General features: G+C 45.1%; 1 protein-coding gene across 2 annotated transcripts in view; it reads left to right on the top strand.

The window, feature by feature from the left end:
• Positions 1-20,517, top strand: part of PDXK (pyridoxal kinase) — a 99,292-nt gene extending 78,775 nt beyond the window's left edge. Inside the window, exons 11-12 of one of the 2 annotated variants that reach the window (XR_008596657.1) lie at positions 10,804-13,365; positions 14,326-20,517. Coding sequence is in view for 1 of the 2 variants with exons in the window: in XM_054973456.1 (XP_054829431.1) it covers positions 10,804-10,916 (113 nt within the window). In the remaining variant the exon portion in view is untranslated. Of the gene's footprint in view, positions 1-10,803 lie in introns of both variants that reach the window. The other variant, XM_054973456.1, reaches the window with a different exon arrangement.
• The last annotated feature ends 1,441 nt before the right edge of the window (positions 20,518-21,958 follow it).

Below are 21,958 nucleotides of genomic sequence, written 5' to 3'. Positions count from 1 at the left end.
TTGGTTGCCGTGTCTTCCCCAAGGGTCCCAACTGTGGGGCCCGCCTAGTGAAGTTAAAGAATAGAACTGGAAAAACTTTTAACATTTACACCGATATCTACATATTCTATTGTTTCTTTTATTCTAAAGCTACAAAAGTCTGATCTAAGGGGACACACGGTATCTCTGGCCCAGGGTGGAGTGATATCTGGCGAATCACTGGGCAGAGGGGGGCTGGGCTGGTGGTGGTTCCCCCAGGGTCATACACAGGGGGGCGGTTTGCAGCGGCTTCCCTTTCCATTCTTTTAATTGAGAGGCATGAAAGTATTTTAGCCACGTTCCTCCTGTCTTTCTTTGGATGGCTACCTGATAGACAGCTGGGGAGACTCTTTTTGTGATAGGGACTGGGCCTTGCCACTTGGCTGCTAGTGAATGCGCCTTTTGCGAAAATTTCCTGTACAGAACGAGCTGTCCTTCCTCCCACTGCCTGGGGTTCCTGACCCATCCCAATTTGCGGTCCATATCCTTCTGAGCTGTGCCCAACTTCTGGGCCACTTGCATGTGGACGGCGTGTATGGATGAGAGCAGGTCCTGGACCCAAGCATCATTAATCACTACAGGCTGCATATCGGAAGGGAGCTGCGTATCTAGCCAGAAGGCTTCCGGGAGCTGCATTCTTCGCCCTGTCATTACCATATGGGGTGTTAGCCCGTGAACTGCGGTAGTGCCTCTAATGGCCATTAGGATTATGGGGAGTTTTTCATCCCAGTCTCTCCCGGAGGAGCGAACCATCTTGCGGAGAGCCTCCTTGAGGGTCCGGTTGGTTCTTTCTATGGCGCCTGAAGCTTGAGGGTGGCCGGCTATGTGGAACCGTTGCTGGATGCCTAATGCTTTACAAAGCTCCTGTGTAACTTCTCCGATAAAGTGTGAGCCTAAATCGGAGTCCATGACTCGCACAATGCCCCATCTTGAAAAGACATTGTTGAACAGTAGTTTGGCGGTGGTGGCTGCATTGTTGCTCTTGCACGGAAACGCTTCGACCCATTTGCTAAAGGGGTCTATGACAGTGAGACAGTAGCGATTGCCGCGAGCAGTGGGGGGAAGGGGGCCGATAAAGTCAATTTGTATGCGAGCCCAGGGTCCGTCAATTCTCTGATGCTGGAGGGGAGCTCTAGGTCCGGTGGGGTCTGCATTAACCATAGCGCAGGACAGACAGTTGTCTACCCATTGCGCTACTTCGGTGCGCATGCCAGGCCACCAACCAACCTCTTTTACCCTTTCCAGAGTCAGATCCTTGCCTCGGTGTCCCTGTTCGTGGACAAACTGAATTAAGTCAGCCCTAACTTCCAATGGCACTACCCAATGGCGTTCGCCGGCTGCATCTATTGCCCACACTATGTCTTCCTCTTCTCTGATCATGAGTCTCCCTGTCTGATCCCTTCCTGCGGCTAGGAGGCCAGTTATTTCTGGGTCAGATTGCTGCAGTTGTGCTAGGTCTAGTGTTCCTGCGGTTCCCTGAGCTTGGCTGCGGGCTTGTGCCCGAGTGGTGACAGGGCGGAGGGGACAATCGGTGGCTAGTTCCGGTGGGGGAGCACTCTCAGTGGCGGCTGCCTTGGCTGCAAGGTCTGCCTGGTCATTCCAATAAGCGGTCTCTGAGTTCGTCTTCTGGTGTCCCTTGACATGGGTCACCTGTGTTGGGCCTGAGCGGGACTGGAGGAGTGCTGCTACTTGCTGCCATAGCTGTAGGTGGGCTACGGGTTTCCCATCGCTAGCTCTCCACCCCTGATTCTGCCATACCGGGAGCCAGACGGTGGCGGCTTTGGCCGTCCAATCTGAGTCTGTATAAATGGCAAGTGGGCTTTCTGGGGGCTCAAACTCAAGCACTGCCAGAAGCGCTTGCACCTCAGCCGCTTGGCTGGAATGGGGGCGGGCTGGACCTTTGAGGGTATGGGCGTCGCTCACTCGCACGGCGCCGTAGCCTGTCCGAGGGGAGCCTCCAACGTGAAAGGAGGAGCCGTCACAGAACCAGCATGTGAAGCCGTTCTGTCGGGCTTCCTCTAGCGGGACTCCCCAAGTGACTGGCCAAACAACCTGCGGTGGCGGGTCCAGGGGGCACTCGTGCTCGGTCCCGGTTACTAACAGGCCATAGGGGGCTGGTGGCTCAGTGGTTTCCTTTTTGAATTCTACTCCGCGGTTGACCAGGGCCAGGGTCCACTGGGCTATGCGAGCGTTTGAAACTTGTCCGTCTTGTATCTTGCCAGACAGAATATATTTGAGAGGCGTGTGGGTAGTTTGGACTATTGTGCGGGAGCCTCCTATGATAAATTCCCAATGGGTCAGACTCCAAACTAGAGCAAGGCATGTCTTCTCGCATGGGCTAAACTTAGCTTCTACTGCGGTTAGGTTGCGAGAGGCATAGGCTACTACTCTAGCGGTCCCCGCTTGCTGCTGGGTGAGCGTGGCTCCTATGCTCTTGTCTGATACTGCTAACTGGATAAAGAATGGCTGAGTTACATCTGGATGGGCTAGGGCCGGGGCTGCGGCCAGACTGCGCTTTAGCTCGGCTAAGGCTGTCTGTTGCTCCGGTCCCCACTCCCAGGGAGTGTTCTTCTTGAGGAGAGCATAAAGGGGGCGAGCCTTGTCTGCAAAGGACTCGATGAAGTCTCGGGAAAAGTTGAAAGTTCCTAGAAGGGCTCTGAGGGAGGGGACATCGGTGGGTGCAGGCAGCTTGGAAATGACCTCCATTCGCTGGGCGTCCGGGGTGCGACCCTCGGGTCCCAGGGTCAGACCCAGGTACTTGACGCTGGTCTGAACCAATTGGGCCTTTTCCCTGCTTGCCTTGAACCCAGTCTCGCGGAGGAGTTCCAGGACTTCCCTGGTGATTTGGCGGGCTAATTCTTCCGTGGGGGCGTGGACTAAAATGTCATCCACGTAGCTCAGTACGTGGGGCCTCGAGGAGGGTTGGAGGCGTTCCCACATCTGAACTACATGGGCATGACAAATACTGGGGCTGGAGTGGAATCCCTGGGGGGTCCGCTTGAATGCGTATTGCTGGCCGCGGAAAGTGAACGCGAACTTGTACCAGCAAGACTCATGCAACCGGATGGAGTGGAAAGCATTGGCCAGGTCTATGACCGAGTAGAACCGTGACCCAGCGGCAATGGCCGTTAGGATCTCATTATACTTGGCCACAACCGGGGCAACTGGAGGGGTGGTGGCATTCAGGGCACGGAAGTCGACCGTCATTCTCCAGGTCACTCCATCTGCTTTCAGAACTGGCCACAATGGGGCGTTGCAGATGGACTGCATCGGGAGTATGACGTCCCACTCAAGGAGTCCTTCTATAGTCTTGGCTATCCCTGCCTCAGCTTCCGCTGGGTACTTGTACTGTCTTTGGGGAGGGGGGTCCTTTCCTTCAATCAGGACGCAGGCGCCCTTCACTATCCCACACTCGGCCTTGTCTGTCACCCACACTTCGGGAAAGTCCTGAACCCAGGGGTCTCCGGTGACGGGGGCGAGAGGAAGGGGGGCCTTGAGGGCTGCGCATCGATGGACTGCATTAACAAAGTCGGGGCCTCCCGGGATGCGCCACAGGAGCCCGTTCGCTAGGTCAATGGTCAGTCCCTCGGCACGGAAAAATGGCATGCCCAAAAGTCCATCGTCTTCTCCCCGGTTTGCGCACGCCGAAATCCGGGTGGCCAGGCTCCCAACGGAAAGGGGGATGTCCTGCCAGACCGGGGATTCCTGCATGCCGCCTCCAAAACCGGCGAGCTGCATGGTTGTGGGGGTCTGGGTGCCCTTTGTGACTAAGGTGGGCCGGAGTATATTAAGTGAAGCTCCGGTATCTATGAGGAGGGTGGCAGGCTTCTTCTTTTCCCCGGGAGTCCCGATCCCTGCCTTCACTGTCGGTCTCCCCCATGTGTCCGGCTTTAGTTTGGCAACTATGCCCACGGAGGGAGACTGGGACTCGGGGCAACCCTATTCTGATCCTGCACCCTGATCGGTGGAAGCGGCGCTTCCTCTAAAGGGGTTGTTGGGGCTCGGGCGTTCTCGAACCGCAGCTATCGGGGGACTCGAGAAGGGAGGGTCTGGCGGCAAAGGGGGCGCCGACGGAGGTACTGGGGGCTGCTGCTGGTCTTCCCATTCCATGATCGCCTTCATTAGAACGGACGTGGGCTTTCCGTCGAAGAGCTCCATGTTCGCTCCAATGTTTTTGAGGCGCATCCATAGTTCCCAACGGAGGGAGTCCCTGGACTGGGGCGTGCTGCCGCGGTCCCGGTAACCCTCGTGGTCGCCCTGCGATGCTCCCCAAGCATTAGACTGATCTGGAGGCGGGTAGACCTGATGGTGGTACGGGTGCGATGCTCGTGAGTGAGAAGGGGCTATGGGTGCATCCTGTAGCCGGGGCTCGTGGGGTCCCTGCTGGGAGGAGGAACTGTAACTCAGGGTAGGCGCAAAGGAAACTCCCGGACGGTAGTCCCTCGGTCCTCTTCCCCGGTTAAAGCTACTGCTCCTTCCCCTCAGGATTCCTCCCCTGGCTTCCGGATACGGGCTGCGTCCCTGTGGTCGGTACTGAGAGTGAGGGCCATGATTGGCATAGGTAACCGCGCTAATCGGCTCGCTTTCCTTCCTACGAGAGGCTGGGGACTTCACATGGCGGATGGCGCCGGTCTCTCGCAACAGGCCAGCAATGCTCCTGATGCGGGATTCCAGCTCTCCCCATGTAATGCTCCCGGGCTCTACTCCTGCTAGGGCTAGGCGAGTGGTGCTGTTGAGTCCATCTATGACTGCTCTCCTGAACTCTAAGTCGTCGAAGTCCGGCATGTCACTTAAATCTAAGTCTACCTCGTCTGCTAGTTCGGCTAGGAGCTGTTTCCTGGCTAAATATGCCTCTGGATCCTCTCCGGGTTTTTGAGATTCTGCAATATATAGGGCCTTTAAACTCTTGGTGGGCCACAGGAAGGCGCACAACTCTTTCATGGCACCATACTGACTGCGAGTGGCTAGTCTCCGGTTGGAAATATATGCGTTAAGAGAGGTGACTATTTCGGGGCTGGCACAATGGCGAGCCAGCTGAGCTACATCGGAGCCACTGGCAGAGGGCTGGGACATGGTCACGTGTGCAAACCATTGTATAGCTGAATCTCGGTTCAGGGGTCCCATGCGGTCCGCTATGGCTTGGAGCTCATCGGGCCTCCAATTGCGGGTTTCCTTAACTATTCGGTCTGTCTTCCTGCCATCATCGTCTGTGGTGACAATTTCTTTGGTAGCTATCGGATGGAGGGGCTGTGGAGCTTCCTCGGGCTGGGATGAAGGAGGTGACCAACTGTCGGTACTACCTTCGGGGAGGGCCAAGAGGGCTGAGGGGTGCACGGCGGAAATTACGGCCTGTTGCATCCCCAAGTGTCGCTTTAGGGCCTCTAGCTCCCTCTTACAAGCTGAATGGTCCGCGGCTGCGGTTTTGGACTGGTTGTGGTCCGCCATGAACCGGGCGGCATGGGTGAGCTTAGTAATCTCTTCTTGTCCCTCAGTTAATGCGTGCTCAGCCATATCGGCACGAGCGGTGGCCGCTTCAGCCTTGTGCTGAGCGTCCTGGAGGGCGGTAGTTAGTCCTTGCTTCTCTAATATGAAATTGACGCGTTCGGCGCGCCACTCAACTGCCTTTTCCTCATGTTCTCTCTCCTGGTCGGTTAGCTTGGTCCTGAGAGTCTGGATTTCTAGGCGCAAGGCGTCCTGCTCTCGTTTTGACCTCTCCTCTAACTCCTCCTGTGCTGTTTGCAACTTGCTAATTAGGGACACACTGTCCTGCAGGGCGGTGAAAAGTGCCCAGGCTCCATATCTGTCCTTTTTGCTAGACCTAGGTTTCTCCTTGTCACAAAAGTCCTGGAAGGCGCTTCTAACTATCTGGAGTGGGTCGGGTCCCTTGAAGGAACCGGCTTCCCAAGGGCAATCTCCTTTCTTCACTAGCCACTTCTCCAGGCGGGGCACGGTGGGGTTTGCCCGGTACATTTTCCTTTTTAGTTTAAGGCTGATCTCGGGGGAGGTTAAAGAGCGGATCAGCGACACCAGGGGTGGGGCGATTAAAGCTGCTCAAGGGTTTTAACAACTTCTTCCTCTCTATGTTCCTTTTGGGAGGTTTATCCTTCCCTCAGGTCCTCAAGGGTTTTTACCAGGGGGTTTTAAGGTTCTACTTTTAGGGTTTACAGGGTATTTTTAAGGGTCCTACACTCTGTTCTTCTCCACCGGGGGAGAAGGAAAATTCCTATTCCCGTTTCAAGCTTGCCTACAAGCCACGGGACCAGGAAAAGTTTACTGGCTCAGAGGGTGCTCTCAAGCTTCTCTAAGCCCAAGAACAAAAACGCTCAGTGCTTCCAAGCCTCTGCTCAGAAGCTAAAGCTCAGGGGTCTCCCAAGCCTCTACTCGGAAAACCAAAGCTCAGGGGTCTCCCAAGCCTATACTCAGAAAACCAAAAAGTGTCCCCAAGCCTCTGCTCGGGAACTGCTACTAAGGGGGCCTCCCAAGCCTCTACTCAGGCAACCAGAAATGCTCCCAAGCCTCTGCTCAGAAGCTGCAATTAAGGGGTCTCCCAAGCCTCTGCTCAGGCAACCAGAAATGCTCCCAAGCCTCTGCTCAGAAGCCAAAATGCTCTCAAGCTCTCTGCCCAAGAACTAAACTCAAAGTGTCCCCAGGCCTCGTGCTCAGAGACAAACGGTTAAACTGTCTCCAAGCCTCGACCAAAAGACTAAATGCGCTCAAGGACTGCCTCTGCACGTCCCCAAGCAAAATGGCTCAGGAGTAAAGCTTACTGTACTCCCAAGCGAGGTGCGCTCAAGAGTTCTAACAACTCCCAAGCAAAAGTGTGCCCAAGAGTCCCACTGACTCCCAAGCGAGGTGCGCCCACGAGTCTGACTTAAAACTCGCAAGCGGAAAGGCGCCCAAGAGTCTAACTTAAAACTCTTAAGCACGGTGCGGCCGGCTGCCGCGGGGCTTCAGGAACCTGGCTTCAGATTCCCAAAGCTAAACTGACTGAACAACCAAACGGACTATCGATCCCTTCACGTTTCCTCCGGAGCGGGGATTGAAGCCTAAGTGCTGGCAGGAGCGGGGTTTGGACGGACTTAGGAGAGACGGGGGAGGGCGGAAAAGAGTTTTATATGTGCTGCTTCAGGATATATATATCTATAAAGCCTACTTCTGGGATCCCACCCACATAGACGCGTTTAGGCGGCCCGGAAGGTGGCCAGGAACTTCACCAGTTCAGAGGTCCTCACCCACAGTACACCGGTTATAACGGCTGGAGGGCCTCGCGGTGCACCACAAAAGGCAAGTAGTCCAAAGCTGGCTGAAGGAGGAAATGGGGAAAAGCCAACCCACAAGATAGAAATGCTCGCTAGAGCCACACACACTCACACTTTTAATTCCCTGAGCTAAATTGCGCTCTTTACACTGAGGTCTGGAAAATTTTCCTCTAAGTCAGTTCGCTGAAGACACGCGTGTCGACTCACGTGTATTCACACGAACTGGGTTATGCCCGCATCCTCCACCAGTAAACTGTTACCAGAACTGCTCTTTTATTATAATGGGGAATTAGCTGTAGCAGTCTGTAACTATTAATATTAAGCGAGGATCATAACCTATGTATACGGAGGTCCTGATCCCAGACACTCTAGTGAAAAAGAGGCAGACAACGAGTCAGGTTCAAACACGTGTATTGAGTGTAGCGTAAGCCTAGCTTGCACAATCATACAAAGAGCATACAAGGTCTAAGAAACATAGAGTATGAAATACAGAGACGTTCGCATTAGCTGGTTCCCAACGATGATAGGGGGAATACTCACTTATCCTGGAACGAAGCAGAGACGCAGCAGCGAGGGTGGCCCAATGCCAGCACTGGGACCACAGACGGACAGCAAGGAAGTCTGGATAGGAATGGCCTGAGCACCGAGTGGTCTGAGAGACCAGCTTAAATACCCCAAAACGTACCCTGGGGCTGGTGCTTTACTTGGTGGTTCTCACAGATTAAAACAAAGGGTCTAATGGGTCACTGAATGGCTTGGATGGGCCACTTTGGTAATCAGATTGTGATAAGTGACACCTCAGGAAGAGGGGACAAAAGAGGGAGGGGGAAATCCAAGTGGGCTGAAAGGATGTTCCAGCGGACAGGGCTTGTCCTGATGTCATCAGCTCTGGAATGCGGAGGTTTCTTTGAGATGCATTCTCTAAGTGCTTGGGATGGTCGGCACTTAGTTCCTTCTCCGGGGCGGCTCCTAAGATATGCAGAGCGGGGCGAGGGGCTCTCACTGCGGACGTGGTGTGCCCGCTTCGCCGAAATGGCTTCTCAAAGCAGTCTCTTCCTCTGGGTCTTCTGGGTGCCTGAGAACATGGATGCCGGCTGGGCATAGCTGGGGCTGGATAGCAGGCTGCCCGGTAGCGAGGGCAAGCTCGGGGACCGGCCCGCGGGAGGCTCCAGGCGGGAACTGACCAGGGAGCGCCTAGCCAGGCTCGCTGGAGGTTTCCCCGGCAGGCGCCCGGCTGCTAGCAGCGGCTTGGGCCCATATGAGGCAGGCTTCCATGGAGGCAGCGGGAACAACACTTTAAAACACAGTCCAAAGCAGGGAACAGGCACGGTCCGTGGCAGATGGCAAAGCAGGCACGGGGAACACTTGTAACAGAGTCCAAACACACACTGGGAAATCCAGACACAGGTCAGGGCAGGGCTGCCCAGAAAGAGAGTCCTTTTGTGCAGTTAACCAAACATGAAGTCAGTAAACTACACAGTCTATTGCAGCAGCAGGGTAATTGACACGCAGGCAGGAAACTGACACGTGTATCGGAGCACACACGTGCAAAGCAGTCTTTGGTGTAGCAGTAAAACAGCAACGCAGGAAACTTTAGCACAGTTCATGGCAGGCCTTAAAGCAGGGGAGGGGGCCTACTTGGCAACACTGGGGAGAAACGTTATGGCTGACTTGACTGTTTTTGTCTGACTACTTCTAAATTGTAGTCAGTTTAACTTTTTTTGCCTATTTTAAGGACAGGCTGCATGTTACGTTTTCTTCTCTTTTAATTTTTAAAGATTTTTTCCATTTTTAAAAAAAATCCTTTCCAGTTTGAAACATATGATATATAAAGAACATTTTCTTTCACATTGATACTCACTGAATTCGTAGTTTAGAAACATAGATATAGAAACATAGAGCTGGAAGGTTCCCCAAGGGATAACTTCTCTATGTCCAGCACATAGACATAGAAACACAGGGCTGGAAGGTTCCCCAATGGTCATCTAGTCCAGCCCCCTGTAAAATGCAGGAAATGCACAGCTATCATCCCCCTGCCTCACTCCCCCCAGTTACCACTGCTCTATTCCCAGAGGAAGGCAAAAAATTTTCAGGATCCCCGGCCAATCTGGCCTGGAGGAAAATTCCTTCTTGACCCCAAAGTTGTGCCTGGCCTTACTCTGGGAATTGTAAGAAAGGGCCATGAGAGCCTAACACTGGTAGTCTTAGTTAAATTAGATGGTGCTAGATGCAAATGGATGGCAAATTGCATCAATGGCTTCTGGGATGAAGAAGCATAAAATAACTAATTGGAAAATATATAAGTCAGGTATAAATCAAATCTCCTTCTGAGTCATAGTTTGACAGAAGTCTTCAAAGAATCAATAAATGTTTTAAATTGGAAGTTTAAAGTGTTTTAGTATGAATTTTTTCACTGTTACTCCAAATGTTCTTCAAGTATTGTTCAGTTACAGTATTTTTTTCTCAGCTGCACATTTTTAAAGATGTTCCTCAGTCCTCTGCCTGTAAAGATAGCATATGAAGAGCATCTCAGAATTGCAAGGAGAAGCTGCATCAATTCATGAGCTGTTGGCTGTTATATTACTGTTTTCAAATTGTTGTGCCATGATCAGTAATAGTCTTATGCAGGGCTTTTTTTCAGGGGGAACGTGGGGGAACAGAGTTCCGGAACCTCTTGAAAATGGTCACATGGCTGGTGGCCCCACCCCTTGATCTCCAGACAGAGGGGAGTTTAAATTGACCTCCATGCCGCCGAGTGGCTCAGAGGGCAATCTAAACTCCCCTCTGTCTGGAGATCAGGGGACAGGGCCACCAGCCATGTGACCATTTTCTCTGAGGGCAACCCACTGAGTTCCACCACCTCTTTTCCCAGAAAAAAGTCCTGGTCTTATGCCAAGACATTCCAAGATCACACACTGCTGCCACACATTTTTTTTTCACATATAATTCTTTTTTCTGTTTTTCCTTTCTGTTTCATGGACAATATTTTTCAGTTGAATTTTACAGTTGCTCACATCTGAAATAGCCAGCTGCATGCCTGTATGTATAATGTGATTGTGTCTGCTTTCAACAGAAATGAACCTCTGAGGAACAAGTAGAATGTGTCACAATAACCTAGTACTGATGTTGGATTTCTGCCTATTGCTGCCAGAACTGTGCAGCTATAACTAGCTTGTGCAGGATGGAAGTGAATCTCCATAAAGTTCTCACAGTTTGTATATTAAAAAAGAGCCTATCCTGTACAGACTCCTCATGGATATGACTAGGATCTTGTGGGGACTTTTGATTTGTCTTTCAAAGGTCTTTCATACTATTTACCCTTTAAACTATTGTGGAAACATAGAGCTACCAACTGGAGTTGAAATGTAATTTAGACTCCTTGGTGCAATCTCTGAATAACAGCAAAACATGAGAGTGGCATGAAGAGCAAGAGAGTTGATTTTTTTTCTTCTATACTGTTCATGTTAAAAGTAAACATTGTATCATTTCAATCTTTTTCTCCCCCCCCCCCATTTTTATTTTAAAGCACAAGCTGGAGAAGGAAGCAGGCCTAATTCAGCTCAGCTGGAACTGAGGATGGTCCAAAGTAAAAAGGACATAGAAAACCCAGAGATAATAATAAATGCTACTGTGTTATAAAGGTTGTATATCTCCTAACAACGCACAATGTTATTGATGTCCTCATTTTCTTTCCTGTAAATTGTAATGTTTGCCTTAGATCTGTGACAGAAACCTGACTTCCATGAAATAGTGCCCAGCATAGATGAGATCCACTACCAAGCACATGTGCTGGCCTTGCTTGGATTAAGAAGAAAAAAAAGTTGGGTGTATTATAACTCCCTGCCAGGTATCAAAATGGCTGTCAGATTACTTCAGTCATGTTATGACCCTGGACAGGGGAAAACAAGGTTTTCTGCCTTGCCAAAGACTTTCAGAATGCATTTGTCAGTGGAATGATTGGCTGGAGTGTATATAACTGTGGTAAAGCATCTAGTGCCAATTCAGTTGGTTACCTTTTCCCTTTCATGAGGTTTGGTAGCCTACTGCAATGTTCAGTACCTCAACCACTCTGGAGTACAATGTAGAAGGAGATTCAGGAGAAGAACAGGGCAGGGTCTGAAGACAGTTTGCTTTTAGCTACTCTGCACAGGCCTTTCTCCACCATGTTTCTGAAAACTGCTCCCATTTGTGGTCTGTGAATAAATGCAAGACTCCACTATCCAGAGGTGCTAATCCTTTACTCTCAAGCAACAAAGTATCTCATGTCACTTTTTGTTTTCCCTCTTTGATTTCTCCAGATAGAACTAAAACTGAGTAAAGGGAAATGATTCTACCTCTGACAGAATATTGCTTGTCTCAGTTTTATCAAAGCTGTAAATTTCCTTAACCAGTACTTACTATACTATAAAATACGAATATCCCAGTACATCTATTAAGGTTAGGAGGAGAGTGAAAATCTGTTTTGTTTGCTGAGACCAATTCACTGTTTATGACTACTGATGAAGACAAACCTCTAGATGTTCTCCTGCTTCATGCAAATAATATAATTAATATAGAACCATATAATCCAGATACATACTCTCACCAAAGGCACAACACTCCAAACATTACTATTGCACAACCTCCATGCCTTTTCAAGAAGATTTGCGCAGGAATCTCGTGCAAACCTAGTAGAAATGAATGTTGATTACACCACAGTAGTTGTGAGGAATTGCATTCAAATTGATATACCCCTTCTGAGTACATCTACTGTGAAAATATCACGCATCGTTCTTTGTGGATTTTAAACACTTTTAAAATGTCACTCTTAAAGAAAGTTAATCTATGCACTTCTGTAGAGATTAAACATAGAAATCAAGAACCCTGGATTTTATAACATGCAATAATCCCTTTAAAGTTATTAAAATAGCTTCAAGTCCTTTTAGTTGCCAGTAGTTTGTCTTGGGATTCTGCATAGTCTACAGTATTTTTTTGAAACTATACCCTACTATTCCTGTTTCTTTCCAATTCTGACTGTATTTTTCATAAACTGTTACAGATAAATTGACATTTGGTCACTCCTTACGACTTTTTACTTAGGGCATAACAGGGGCATAACAGGGTATCTATCAAAGCAATTCACATTTAGAGTCCATAGCACTCTGTAAAACATTTGTGAACAATGTTCTTCCTTGAGGTAAAAAGCCAGACTATTTTCCTCATCGTTCTTTTTCTTTTGTTAAAATATCTGAAAATGGGACTCCTGCCAATGTGTATGCTGCCACTAAAAGATTATTTATTTAGAAAATGTATGTGTCACCTCTCCAGAGACCTGCTTGAGTCAGGTGGGGACCATTTGTGGGCCTTGAGGCACGTTTGTACATCCTGTAGATTCTTCTTAGAATGTTAAAACTTCTAGTTTTCACTTACTAAAAATCCTCATGTTTCTAACCCTCATGACTGAAGAACTAAGCTTGTTGGTAGACCCTGTCAGTGTAATCCTTGCTATCAAACAAGTTTCCTAACTGTTCCAGAGGTAGGGTAATGTAATACCTGCCAATGTTTTTTTAAATACAGAAAATCATTTCTCACAGCATGTTCAGCTTTAGGTGAGCATGGAGGCAGTGTTGGGTTGTAAATATAGGAGGAAGAAACTTTGCATGTCCTATGTTGACTACCAGCCCCTTACAATTCCATCCACAGCTTTGCAACAGATACTGTTTGCATTGTGGGTGTCTGAAACCACCTGAACCACTGCACCCCTGGCGTGCCTTCCTACTATCTTATTCCTGGCCACCTCTACCCAGTTTTGAAGTGGAATTGATCTCCACAAATTTTATAGCATAGGTGGCTTTGGAGACAGTAGCATAATTTGTTCATTCAGTTAATGGAAGAGGCTTCAACATTGCAAAGAACCAGGAAAAGACATGAGTAGCTTCTCTCACCTTGAGATAGTCTGATTTCTGATTCTGTTAGCGCTAATAAAAGGATGAAGTGCAAGAAACTCATGCATCATTTCTCCATTCTTCAATATAACATCTGAACAAGTCTGAATGGACCAGATACCATAGGAAATAACATTTGGGCTACTTTTAATAGAACCAGGAATGTGAGTATATTTTTATACATATTCCAGCCTTACATTGAACTAATACTACTTTTTACAATGTGCAATTACTGGCATTTTCAACCACTTTTCTCTACCCTTCCCATTGTGTTTTTAGCAGATTTGAGTAAAGCTGCAGCCAGATTTTTAGCAAATCAGAGAGAAATAAATTTTCTCTATATATAACAAAAAACTCTCCAGCTTTTGACCACTGAATGATTAATATCTGTCACTTCTGATGTGATCTGAAGATTAAAATCACCTCTCTCATTGATATAAAGAAAATTCCCTATATTAAGTACTGAATTTTACTTTTACTACTCATAATCACAACTGCCATGAAATTACTTTTTAGCAATAAGAATGTGGGTGGCACAGTACTCTCCTGCTCATGGAACAGTAGCTGCAGTGTTAACTAGAGATGGGAACAAACTGGAAAAAACATGTGGTTCGTGGTTCGTCAAATTTCACAAACCACAAACTTTCATGAACCTGCCCCTGGTTCACGAACCGGCTCATTTGGTTTGTGAAAATGTCACATTCAGGTCAGAAAATCATCACTTCCAGGCCAGCAGAAGTTCACTTCCGGGTCAGCAGAAGGTCTGCAGGAAGTCCATCCCCTGTTGCCTAGGAAACTGATTAATTGGCACCAGGCTGTCTGCAGAGACGAACCAAAAAACGGACCAAATGAACCAGCCTAAAAGTTCATGGCAGTTCGTCAGAAATGGAATCTGACAAACCATGGTTCGCGAACCATGAACCAGCCTGGTTCATGCTTTGGTTCGTATTTCAGTTCGTGCCCATCTCTAGTGTTAACCCAGTTAATTTTTTTCCTGTTTTCACTGATATATACTGTCCTAACCACATATTCAACACAATTTTTGAGCTTAGAGGTATGTAGCTATTAAGCAAAAAATATTCAAGGTAGTATCCATTAAATCACCAAAGGGTTTCTATTTGTAGACTTGGACTTTCCCACCTCCTTCCTGCTGTGGTCTCTGAAAATCTGCTCTGAAGGGTCGGGAGGATTCCCAGGAATGGCATGGAGGGGTGCAACTGGAGAATGGAGTCTGTCAACATTGCTCCTACACACACACAACAGGAAGTGCCTTCTGCTTACATAAGCAGGGGTTTGGATTCAATACAGTTAAGAAACAGAGATTTTATTTCTAAAACAAAGGTCAACGTAACCCCTCTTGCTGATTGTTGAAGGTCAGCACTGAATATTCCAAGGATAAAAAAGTTTTACTTGACATATAACATTCCATATTAATATCTCTAGCAATCTGTGGAGGCTTGGAAACTGTCGTGATTCATGACAGTTAGATCTTTAAATGGCATAGTATTGATAAAGTTGTAGTAATAGGACATGGGTATTTCTATATGACATTCAGGTTCTTCACCTCTTGCAAAGAAAACAAATCTGAGATCTTGTTTGAACCCCACTACTGTTGTATAATACCTGCCATCAGTTGAGCTTACCTGGGTTAAGAGCATTGATTGAAATGCTGCAAAATAACTTCTTTGTCTTTGTTTGGTATATTAGGAAAGATGAATGTTCATTAGAGTTGGAACAGGGAAATTGTTTTCCATTAATAAATTGGAATAAGTGGTTTCATTAGTGATTTTCTTTTAAATTGAGGTAAAGTTCACTTAATACAGAATTTTTATATATTAAAAATCTTCCTAAATGCCTTTCCCATGGAAGAGCAACAAACTAATATGACCAAAAGCATAAAGCAAAGAACTAGGCTCCCTTGATTAGCTTCTAATTTAAGTAGCTGCCTAAAGCAAACAAGTTCCACATTTTCAAAAAGGCCAAGTAAAATTCTGCATTTAAAAATTAGCAAGCATTTTAGAAATCACTGTCATTACAAGTCCAGTATTAACCTTGGTAACTGATGTCCGTCACTCCTTGATTTTGAGTAAGGCCTAGTCAGCTAGTGCTGCTGTAGAATCAGTGTTGCTGCTGTAGAGTCCGTGTTTTTAAGACCTAATGGTGCCATCTGAAGCAGAGCTACACCGTTCTAAACCCATTGATTCAGAATGGTGCAACTCTGCTACTTAGGATGGCATCAGAAAAGGAATACCTTCTTAAATTATAGTATGTGTTTGTGATGATTTTGTTATTGCTGTGATTTTAAAGCCTTTTTCTCTAAGACACTGTGCTGCACTTAAGTCTAAATATTTTAGAAACAGATATAAGCAATACTCTGCATAAATTAGCACAATCTGGTCAGACACTCACAAGGTTTCAGATGATTTTGGGAGTTAGAAATGGGCAGCTAACAAATGTGCTTATTTCCCTACCGACTTCATATTTGGGTATGTTCGTTTAAAGGAACAAGCATCTCATAGGGGTCATGTCCCATTTACAGATCTGTCCACAGGCAGCCTTAGGCTCTAAAGATCTGCACTACATCAGCTCACCAGAAAGACCTGTTATTCAGAGTACGAGCCCCCTCCACAGTGCCAGCGCAGCCCCCATGATCCTCCATCCAAGGTCCTGTCTTCTGCCTCAGTGTGTAAATAAGTGCTTTTGCAGGGGAGGAAAGAAAAGTAAAGATGGCAATGTCAGATTCTGCAGCTATTTGTTCTTCAAAGAACAGCAAGATGGTTCTGGGGGAAAGGTGAGATCTTGCTACAGCCATGCACTACAGCAGATCTTACTTTCTTTACCACAAGCTTCTTGAACTGTTTTCTGAAGGACGAAGCAAATAATACGACCCCTGTGCACAAGGGAGACTTGAGCTAGTTAAGATTGGGCTGAAAATAAAGCTGATGAGTTAAAAACAAATTAGCACAGATATATAAGCTTCGCTGATAGCACTAAGTCAAGTAAATATTGCAGCATTAATAAGAAATGCTGCAATTGTCTTAACAAAATGGAAGACTAACAGTGTAATATATTGTAGCTCATTTATGTTTAAGTATACTTTTTGTAAAGATCTTCTCAATGTTACTTGTTTAGCTATGTTGATTATTGTGGTTTTACTTCCTGGTGGAGCATAAAGGGCTAATGACATGGAACACACAAATGCATTTAACAGAGTCCAGTACCTATTCTTTAAAAAAAATAAAAATGACTTCAGGAAGGGGAATTTTGAGCAAAGCAGGAAAAGGATTAAGCACCATCAACTACTTCTCCACTCAAAAAATGTCCCCCTGCCAAAAGCTGTTTGTTTGTTTTTTAAAGTAAATGAGCAAGCATCAGGACATAATTACACGCATTTGCATGGAACATTTCGTTAGCCCATCAGCAGGACCAAAACTCATGTAAAATGAAATATCTTATGAGCTTGAATCCAGTTTTTATGTACCCATAATTCTTTCTGACATTCTTGGCCATAAAGACATCTGCTTCCAGTAAACAGAAACTGTCTTTTGTGGAATCTTAAATCACTCTTGCTTTTAACATGCTTTTAATAACTCTTTAATATTAAAATTAATTTATATTTTAGATGTTTATTTGCCAAATTGCAAGAAATCTGTAATCAGCGCAATATATAAAAAAAGGACCAAGATTTCTAGCTGAAGATACTGCCTTGTTAAGAGTAACCTTATATGTATCTTGATTGGATAGTGTTAATTCATTGTCTGGTGTGTTGCAGTGATTGTAGAAGTCTCGTAACTTAAAATATGTGGCGAGAAAGATTGTAATAAAAATATGTATGTTTAATAATATTGTGCATAACTATTGTTAAATCCTATTTTTTAATATATTTGACCAATTCAGAAGTAAACAAAACAAGAACAGTTTGATAGTATTGCTAAATCAGATACCTTTCTTTAAGTTTATTGATATTGGAAATGAAGACTTACTTTCAGAGGGACACACATGAAAATGTCTAAAAGAAACTGTGGTAACACCTTAGGAAGCATTAATTGAGCCCATGCGGAGGAACCAAATTATCCCAGGAAGAACGCCCTTTGTCAGAGATAGCTTGAGTCCTGTACAGACATTCACTTGTGCTTATTCTAAATGTGCATAAAGGGGAGTGGATCTCATGTCAAAAAGTGGTGTCTCTGATTACATCCTCAGAGTCTGTGCATGTACATTTGTATGTGCATAGGGCTTTGTGCAAATGTTCCATCGAACATGCAATAGGGTACAATCCCATTCCCCACTTTGCATTATCAAATGACTGCACAGGTTTTTGGTTCTCTGTATTTTCCTATTTAGTAGATATTTTAACACTCAAAGTGCAGATATGTTACAAAATGTGTAGTATGGCATGTAGTAAAATGGTTATTCATAATGGTGCCAAGATTAATATGTTTACCAATGAATGTTAAAAAGTTATGCAACGTTAATGTCAACAGTAGCTGACAATATGAGATGTTCACCAGACTAGTTTGTGTCAGGTTTAATTACTCCACTTGTGAGAGATCTTCATTTGAAAAATATGGATCATTGTAAAATTTCCATCCTGACAGAAGTGAATAGGACATAGATGGTTATGATTAGAATAGAATGGCTTTTGCAAATATTCAGTAGTTGGAGAAGATGTGTATTGATGTTGTGGCAAGAGGCATTTGATTGAATAAATGGATTCCCTTTTCCCCTGTATGGGCTGCTTGCAAAAGGATCTCTGCCCAGGAGAACTAAAAACCTCCAGTGGAATGAAAGAACTAGATCCAGTTACAACAACAAATTGGTAGAGGCACAAAATCACTACATGCTGTTTCACAAGTCAGACTATGTGTGCCATTGGAGTTGTGTGTTTGGAATTCTAGAGGTGTGATTTGATCCCAAAAGCATCAGGGGAAGACCAGGGAAAGAAGGGTTAACTTCTCTTCCCTACCTGTTCACCATTTACTGAATTGAAAATGCCCCCCAGAGCTGCTTCAACCCAGTTAAGTACCATTGTGCCTACCTTTTTTCCATCGCTAGAGCTTAAAATAGCTCAAGAGGGCCAATCCTATACATAATTAGACATGGTCATGAACGGGAAAAAAACCCCGAACACCCTGTTCATCGTTCGTTGCCATCCACGAACAACGAACATGGACGAACATGAACTGTTCCCGGACATGTTCATTGTTCATTGTTCATGGGGGCCAGAACCACCCCTGCCGCCTGCCAGCTGATAGTTTAAAGGGCCCTGTCCTGGCAAAAACAGCAGTGTCTGCTGGCAGCTAGTTTGAGGGGTTACAAACTAACCTTCCCAATGTCCAATACCCACCAAATTTGCAGGGGACATAGTCCTTACTGTCCTCTGAAGACCCCCCACGTTTCAGAGAATGCACCCCGGGAAAGGCATGATCCACAGGTCTCCCCGTTGGCTGTCATTGTCTCTTCACAGTGGCAAAAACGGGACTCTCTGCTGGAAGTACTTTGAAGGGTTAAAACCAGAAGGAGTTCAGACAGAGTTCAGTCCCCGCCTCCGGTTGCCAAGGGGATTGATTGCAGGTGCCAGACTGTCTGGCTTGAAGAACAGCTGCCCAAGGAGGCTTGCAATGATCACCTGTTAGTTTAGGTTGGGGCCTCACGAACAGCTTGTTCGTGAACAGCATATTGGGCTGTTTGTGGGTTTTTTCTGTTCGTAATGCTGTTCGTGCCCATGTCTATACATAATCCCACCTTCCTCAACAACACAACCTCAATCCAAATAGGGGAATCTCCGCTCCTCCCCATAGTGTGATTGCCTTTTAGAGTCAAGTTATCACTCTGGAATGCCAATCACATGTAGTTTATAGTCTCCAACCTTAAGGCACCTGAATATGAGATATTGTGAGCTGTGTATAATCTACTGATGGTCTAAACTATGGCCTAAATATTTCTTACTCTCCAGTGGGACCTTAGTCATAGATCACTCCCCTACCGCAGTCCAACTTGTTCTTGACCTACCCAACTCTTTTCAAGGGAGAATTACTTTGAATGTTTATTGAGCAAAGGCTGAAAACCAAGAACTTTTTTTTTGCTTCATTCAAGAAGCACATTGCTTAATTAGGTTCTGCTATGCCTATGCATAGACTGCAGCTAAAACTTTATACATCATGGGAATAATGTTAAAATACCAAAGTTCTTGTGTTTAATGCATTTTGCCATTCTCAGACATCTAAAACTTACAAAATAAAATCTTCTAGTTTAAAAAATAAAGATATGTCCTTGAAGATGCCATTTATAGGGGAACTGGCAAAACAGAAAATAGGAGAAATTAAACGAAAGCAGTCTGGAAGGATAGAAAATGTTGGCTTAGCTTCTTATGATTATCTCCATCCTTTTGTGAAGCTCTCCAAAATTCTAATCTTATTCCTAGATTATCCAAGACACATTCCATGTAACTGGTATCTATTACTCCAAGTTTCTGGCCCGTGTGCTTTTCTGAATAAGGATGTATTCTTGAACTGGAGATAGTTAAAAGCCATAGCTTGGAGAGGCAACACTGCATTTGCAGAACTAACTATAAGAAGGCTGCGCAATATGTTAGTAAGTGGAAATTACATGTATTATTTACATATTGCCTTTTTATTACATTGCTGGTTAGAATAATACTGTCTTAGGAGAACGTGGCATGTATACTCTGTGTGTGTGTGTGTGTGTGTTTGAAGTTGTAGCTGTAGTGGGGTAGAATTTGAGGGCTGGAAGTGCAGGCCTTCAGAAAGAGAAATAAAATATATTTTTATAGACAGCCATATGATTTTAGGTTTCAGTAGCGCTGTATCAGCCTCTTATAAGAATGTCAAATGGCAAGAGAGGATAGCAGGGTGTGGCTGTACAAAATGAGAAAGATCAATCAGTCCCAACAGCCCTAGATGGATTTAATAAATAAATAAAGATGCCTTTAAAATATATTTTTAGCTCTAAAATACTAGATGGAGAAATATTTACAAGCAAACTTTCTATGTATTTGACATTTATGTAGTGCTTTGTATTGAAAAAAAATTGATCTGTTGTATGTTTCTATCTTCTTAATTGTTCTTGGGTTGTAGGAACAAAAAGCAGATGGTGAATAATTTTTATGCTGAAAAAAATAGTTTCTGTGGTGTGCAACTATGTATAATGTTGGTAGCCTCAGTCCTAATGAAAAAATGTTGTGTTTGTATACTTTCTGGTTGGCACATGTGACTTTTATCCATTTTTGTAAAATCCATTTTTGTTAAATGCTAAAATGTGTGGAACATGATAATAAAGACAATGAACTATCTAAATGAAGGCCAGGAACTAATTACTATTGAACTAAGAACTGTAATGTGTGAATTGGTTTAAAGAAACTCTATCATGTTCCAAATCTTGTTTTGCAATAGAGAAGGCTGTGCAGGAGGCTCTTCTCTTTGAGGTGTGCCCTGTATATTTGTTCAGGTTTCTGAAGAATGGTGCATTTTGTGAATGGAAGGTGTAATTTCTTCTTTATAACCTTTGCCTTTGGACCTTTAATCCAGCTGCTTCTTACATTAACTTAAACTTATACCTCAGGAGGACTCTGGTCACAACCAGCACTCTTCTGCTACACAGAACTTCAGGGAGTTCTCTACTTTACCCAGGTTTATACCTTGAGAACACCTTCCCTTTTTTTCTGTGTGTGACAGGAATATTACTGTCTCCCTGACTCCCTCAAATGGTTTTTGCTGCCACCAAAGGCTTTTGCCTTAGTTCTGTTCTGTTTAACTAGTAATATAGGAAGGCTTGTTATAGATGACAGTTTGACAGAATGATCAGTGCATGAGGGTGGTAAAAAGGGGTTTTTTTTCTTAAACAGTAGAATTTATTTAGAAGAACATAAGTGTGATGGTTGCAGTGTACTGATAAGCATATAGGTTTCAAAATGGTTCTTAAGCTTTGTGGTTTCAAAATAATTATATCTTCTTAAAGGTATACTCACAGACTTGGTCACAGAGACTCATTTTCCACCCAGATCTCCATTAACAGAATAAACTCTCACTACACAGATATAGATTCACTCAGGCCTTCCCACACAGCTTGCCTAACCTAGATAGAATAATCTCTCTCTCAGATATACACAGACTGACCCAGGCACACATACAGTTTGCCTGACTTAGTCAGAATTAGGCTTTCATGATTCTACACAGTTTGCCTGAATTAGCCAGAATCCTTTCTCTGAGACGCCCAAAGACTAACTTAAAACCTCTTCCTTCATCTCTCTTAAAAACTGCAGTTCTCTCTGCCCCCTAGGGAACAGCCCAATCATCTCACACTCCCCTCATCCATCCAGCCTCCCTCTTTCTTTCCTCAGAGGCCTGCATTTAGTCACAGTAGCAATGATTAAAACAACCCACATTAGCAAGCAGCAGTGAAATCCAAATTAAATACATTACATGCAAAACATTACAGAAGGGTTTGATCTTCCATTATTGATCATCAAAGTAGCCCACTCCTTTGTAGGACTTCCTTGTCTCTTATTAATAGAGTTGTAGGAAATGCAAATTATTAGAAGCTGTTTTTAAAAAATCTTATATTGCCCTGGCCAAGTACTGTGGAAGTGAAAAATAAACAAAGAATAAGAACATAGTGAAGTGTTGTTCTATCAATTTTCTCATCAAAACCACTTCTCTTAATTTTCAGGTTACTTTTTATTACTGATAAATTGATTTTATAGACATGGAGTCAAATTCATGTGCTAGAGACCCAAGT

Source organism: Eublepharis macularius, chromosome 3 (genome assembly GCF_028583425.1).
Source record: "Eublepharis macularius isolate TG4126 chromosome 3, MPM_Emac_v1.0, whole genome shotgun sequence".
In the NCBI taxonomy this organism is placed as follows: domain Eukaryota; kingdom Metazoa; phylum Chordata; class Lepidosauria; order Squamata; family Eublepharidae; genus Eublepharis; species Eublepharis macularius.
Note: the sequence above shows the minus strand (reverse complement) of the source record. Positions and strands in the feature narration are given on the sequence as shown.